The sequence below is a fragment of the Quercus suber genome, unplaced genomic scaffold (assembly GCF_002906115.3).
Source record: "Quercus suber isolate HL8 unplaced genomic scaffold, Cork oak 2.0 scaffold_502, whole genome shotgun sequence".
Lineage (NCBI taxonomy): Eukaryota > Viridiplantae > Streptophyta > Magnoliopsida > Fagales > Fagaceae > Quercus > Quercus suber.
In genome coordinates, this window is record NW_027069951.1 from 493,363 (window position 1) to 499,075 (window position 5,713).

General features: G+C 35.2%; 1 protein-coding gene and 1 non-coding gene across 2 annotated transcripts; one reads left to right on the forward strand and one right to left on the reverse strand.

Annotated features, from left to right (window-relative positions):
- The first annotated feature begins 1,719 nt into the window (after positions 1-1,719).
- LOC136063234 (uncharacterized) lies at positions 1,720-5,068 on the forward strand. Its single transcript, XM_065763280.1, has 2 exons — positions 1,720-4,446; positions 4,519-5,068. The coding sequence occupies exons 1-2, from the start codon at positions 2,185-2,187 to the stop codon at positions 4,828-4,830; spliced, it is 2,574 nt and encodes an 857-aa protein (XP_065619352.1). The 5' UTR covers positions 1,720-2,184; the 3' UTR covers positions 4,831-5,068.
- LOC111985922 (small nucleolar RNA R71) lies at positions 2,680-2,786 on the reverse strand. Its single transcript, XR_002880087.1, has one exon. It is a non-coding gene; the product is annotated as a small nucleolar RNA R71 (small nucleolar RNA).
- Positions 5,069-5,713: the final 645 nt, after the last annotated feature.

Genomic DNA, 5,713 nt, shown 5'->3' on the forward strand with positions numbered 1-5,713 from the left:
ATTAGTTACTTCTAGATTTCATAGTTGACGATTATTTTCTTCAATAAGTTTCAATTATGGCTAGCTTCCATTGTGATTTATGAGTGCATCCTTCAAGCTACCCATCCCAAAACCTCACCATAATAATTTAACTAAAGTGGTGAGATTCACATGCTACAGTGGCCATATTAAAAGATAGAACCAAATAAACGCCGCATGAAAATTATCTTACTGAGCTTCACCAACGCTGACCCTCATGAACAGATTATCACCACTTATTGCATACTATATTCTAGGACAGCGCTTGTGGGAAGTTTTGGTTTTCTTGTCGCCCCACTCAATTGACCTATATATGATCAATTGTACAAAGGAGTCTCCATCTTCAGTACTCTTCATTTTTTGCATTTTGGAATTAAAAGTTGCAATTTGCTCAATCTTCTCTGCAATTGTACTAATTTTATGCTGCTATAATACACCAATAAGCTCAAGCTCTTGCTTCTTACTGAATATGACCCGAAGGGTAACTTGTCAATTTGAAATATTGAATGGTCAAGTCTAGGTATGGAATTTGACAAATAAAACTCTTATAAATTTTAATTTGACTCAAAAAAAAAAAAAAAAAAAAAAAAAGGAGTCAGCACAACATTCGGATAAAAAGGATGTTTGTTTGTTTTTGTTATCTTCCAATACAGTAGAATCTGTTCTATTTCTCCTTAACTAGGGCATTGATAAGTGTAATTTTTACATGATTTTTATTATCCTCTTATTTATTAAAATTGTTAGTTTTCCTTTATTTCTTTTGATTTGATTTGATTTTTTTATTTATATTTATCTATTCATTTGTGCTTTGAAGGAATGAGAAGAGCAAGGAATCAAAGGAATTTTGTACAAAATCCAAGTCCAATTCGGATTAGGATTCCAGCCTGCACATCAGTTAGTATTTTCAGCATAACTTTGGGCTCAGATATCCAATCGAGATGATTCAAGTTGGGCTGGAAAGTTAACTTAAAGGGCTACAACTTTGTAGTTTACCAAAAGTCCGAATTCTGACGTTAAATGGGCCAAAATCGTCAGTTAAGTGAAGCCTAAAAATCTGGGATTTTCTCCAAACGGGAATAGGATTCCTTGACCTATTTAAAGGCTCTTTAGGGTAAAAAAAAAAAAAAGGAGAGAAAACCTGAGAGGAAAAGGGGGCTGCCGCATTGAAGATTTTTCTTTTAGGAGTCTTTCTGAAGAGGAGGATCTGAGGGCAAAGGCGAGAGCTTCATGTTGATCAACCATCAGATGAAAGACATAAGTTTTATTTGTTTTCTTTTCAGTTTTATTATGAACTAAATTTTATTTTCTAGAGCGTTGATGTAGTCTAGCAATGAACACACAATTTATATTCTGAATTATTTTATTTTTAATATTTCCATGATTGAGTGTTTAATTCTTATTCTTAATGCTTACTATTTTTTACGAATTATGGTTTGATCAATTGAATTACAATGAGACCGAGAGGTGATTTGTTATTTTAGTTCTAGAATTAAACACCATTAGTTGAGCGAAAGTAGAGATGCTTTACCGCGACTAGTGTGATTTTTCAAAAAATTCAAAGTACGTAATGAGTCTCCAATTAATTAAATTCACATAGAGATATGGAATTGTTAGTTGAAGATATTTTTAATATTATTCGAGAGAAGATATTGAATACTTAAGGAATTTTTAATCATCAACGGGAGATTATTAGAATTTAATAATTAGGAAGAATAAATTGTGTGGGATTTGTTAGGTGAAATCAACTGCTCTAGATCCATTCTTATCATATTTTTACACTTTTAGATTTTACGCTTTGTTAATTTTTTATTCATAGATTTATTTTTATTAAATAGTTTAATTTAATTCAAATAGTAGAACGTTCCATCTATTTTCGATTTTCCAAATAGTACTTAATTTAGTAAATTTCGGTATTCAATAACATAGTTAATCCCTGTGGGTTCGACATTCGTTTTCTAAAAACACTTTACTACTTGTTACGATTCTGTGCGCTTGCAGATTATTTTACGCGAACAAGTTTTTGGCGCCGTTGCCGGGGATTAACTATTTGTTATTGATATTGATACTAGCTAGATATTTACTACTTTGGATTTTATTTTATTAAAAAAAAAAAAAAATTTAGGTGCATCTGAGTTTGTTTTCTTTCTTTTCAGGAAGTAGAAGTGCATGCCCCGATCTAAACCATTAGACCATACAATCTTTGATCCTGAAATTGAAAGAACCTTACGTCAGCTCAAGAAGGAAAAGAAGAAAGAGGCCAACACATCTCTATCTAAGATGGCCGATCAAGAGCAAAAGGCGTTAAGGGATTATGCTATGCCCTCGGTAAATGGAGCTACATCGAGCATAAGGAGGCCAGCCATACAAGCCAATAATTTTGAGATCAAGCCGGCCATCATTCAGATGATACAGCAGACTGTCCAGTTCGGGGGGCTGTCACAAGAGGATCCTAATGTCCATATTGCAAATTTCTTGGAAATTTGTGATACTTTTAAACATAACGGAGTGACAGATGATGCGATTCGACTAAGGCTTTTTCCCTTCTCACTTAGGGATAAAGCAAAAGTTTGGTTGAATTCTTTGCCACCTGGCATCATTACTACATGGGAGGAGTTGGCACAAAAATTTTTAGCAAAATATTTCCCTCCCGCGAAGACAGCAAAGCTAAGGAATGATATCACCACGTTCATCCAATTTGAGGGTGAATCATTATATGAAGCATGGGAGAGGTACAAAGAATTATTGCGAAGGTGTCCTCATCATGACCTTCCAGCATGGCTTCAAGTGCAAACATTCTACAATGGTCTAGGAGCTACAAACAGGTCTATGGTTGATGCAGCAGCTGGTGGAGCTTTAATGAGTAAAACTCATGAGGCAGCCTATGAACTTCTGGAAGAATTGGCATCCAACAATTATCAATGGCCTACAGAAAGAGCAATGCCAAGAAAGGCAGCTGGAGTTTTAGAACTTGATTCTATTACCTCATTGGCGGCACAAATGGCAACTTTGTCTCAACAACTAGGTAAAATGAATGTTAATGCTATTCAAACTAATGTTGTTTGTGATCATTGTGCAGGAAATCATTCAAGTGTCGACTGCCAAGTGGGAAATCCTTTTGCCCAATCGAGTTATGGACAGACAAATTACGTGTCAAATTTTCAACGTCAAAATAATCCATACTCGAACACGTACAATCCTGGATGGAGGAATCACCCCAACTTCTCATGGAGCAATAACCAAGGGCAAGCTAAACCACCTCAGCAATTTCCACAGCAAGAGAAGAAGCCGACACTTGAGGACATGTTCATGCAGTACATGCAGAAGACAGATGTGGCGATCCAAAACCACTCAGCTTCAATCCACAATCTTGAGGTGCAAATCGGTCAGCTCTCAAGCATGCTCACAGAGAGGACTGCAGGAACTTTGCCAAGCAACACTGTCACCAATCCGAAAGAACATGTAAAGGCAATATCATTGAGAAGTGGGCGAACATATGAGGAGCCAAAAGTAACAAATGCCAAACAAGATAAACCTGTGGATAATGAGGAGTCAAAGATGAAGGAAGTCGAGTCAGAGATGAAAGAAATGGAGCAAGCTGAGAAAACTAAGGAGAATGAAAGAGCTTCAAAATACAAAAAATCCAGGGAAGTTACTTTTGAGACTTATTCTCCTTCAATTTATGATCCACCAATTCCTTTTCCGCAAAGATTAAGAAAAAACAATGTGGATGATCAGTTTTCTAAATTTCTAAGTATATTTAAGCAATTGCATATTAATATTCCTCTCATTGAAGCTTTGGAACAAATGCCTAAATATGCTAAATTTTTGAAGGATATTATATCAAAGAAGCGGAAACTGGAGGAGCATGAAACAGTAATGCTGACAGAGGAGAGTAGTGCAATCTTACAAAAGAAGCTGCCACCTAAACTGAAAGATCCAGGGAGTTTCACTATCCCTTGCACTATAGGACAATCTTATTTTGATAGAGCTTTATGTGATTTAGGGGCAAGTATTAATCTAATGCCTCTCTCTGTTTTCAGGAAATTAGGTCTTGGAGAAGTAAAGCCGACTACTATCTCTTTACAATTGGCGGATAGATCCATTAAATATCCAAGAGGAGTCATTGAGAACGTATTAGTAAAAGTTGACAAGTTCATCTTCCCGGCTGACTTCATTGTCCTTGATATGGATGAGGACGAGGAGATTCCTTTGATATTGGGTCGACCTTTCCTTGCGACTGGGAGAACCTTAATTGATGTCCAGCAAGGAAAACTTGTTTTGAGGGTCGGAGAGGATGAGGTCACTTTTAATGTATTCAAGTCTATGGAATTTCCTTCCGAGACACATTCTTGTTTTCAAATAAGTGACCGAGACATGATCATGGCCGATGAGACTTGTGCAATTGATTTTCAAAAGTTACCACTTGAGGTATGTCTTACTCGCTCTACACTTGTTAAATTCAATAATGAAGAGGTTAAAGAGTGTGAAAGATATTTGGAGGCTACACCACTCTTTCCTCCTTCAATGCAACCAAAAGTGGAAGACCTAAAATCATGTCAGCCAACATCTCCACCAGAGGAACCTCCTAAACTTGAGCTCAAACCGCTTCCATCAAATTTAAGGTACGCTTTCTTAGGCCAAGACTCTACTTTGCCAGTTATTATTAACAGTTCTTTGAGTGATGTAGAGGAGGAAAAGTTGCTGAGAATCTTGCGGGAACACAAAATGGCTTTGGGTTGGACCATCTCTGACATCAAAGGAATTAGTCCTTCAATTTGCACACATAGGATTTTAATGGAGGATAACGTCTAGCTACAGACGTTAAATAAAGCGCTTTTGGGAGGCAACCCAAGTTTTTTATTTTTATGTTTATGTTTTTATTTTTCTTTATCTTTTTTTTTTTTTTTTTTTTTTTTTTTTTCTTTTTCTTTCATTTTGTAGGAATAAAGAGACCAAAGAAATCTTCAATGGGTACATGGTTGCACCTCAAGGAAAAATATTCAATTAAAAATCAGGGGAGCATCTCTTCTCCTTTCTCATTCTTTTAATTACTTTTTTTTCCTTTTTCCCATTGAGGACAATGTGAAATTTAAGTTTGGGGGAAGGGAATTTATTTTATTTTTAATATTTCAAAAAAAAAAATGCCTATGATAAGATTATGGTTGAATTTTCTTATAATTTTTAGGAATCATTCTCATTGCTTAAGTCCAGTCGTTAATTCTTTACTTGATCTTGTTTAATTTGATATGATCATTAATCATTGTGCATACCTAGAGAAATTTTATGTGAATTTTGTAAATTTGGACGATCTCTACTTATTCTAGAACTTGTTGAATTACTCTCATGGAGAAATCTTATACAGAATATTACTTGGGAAGTGATTTAGGCATTCTTTGAATCAATTGAGCCTTTCAAGCTTACCTCTTTATTATCTTTATCCCTAGTTACCCAATTGACCTATTCTTACACTGGGTTGAAGAAAAGAGAAGATATATGAGTGTTTGGAAAAAAAAAAAAAAAAAAAAAAAAAAAAGAAGAGGAAGAAGAAGAAGAAAATTGTACAAAGTTCCATTTACTCCAATGTTTTGAGTTGCTTAGTAACTAGGGGTATTCATTACCAATGTTTACTCTTACGTCAAATCGTAACTTGAAATATGAGTATGCAAAAGCACTTCAAGTTTGTGACTTGTTGAGT

Bases quoted from the DNA above. Each gene is read 5' to 3' on its own strand.
- LOC136063234 (XM_065763280.1), top strand. From the start codon at position 2,185: ATGCCCCGATCTAAACCATTAGACCATACAATCTTTGATCCTGAAATT. The intron at 4,447-4,518 runs GTATGTCTTACT...AGATATTTGGAG, and splicing joins TTCAAAAGTTACCACTTGAG to GCTACACCACTCTTTCCTCC.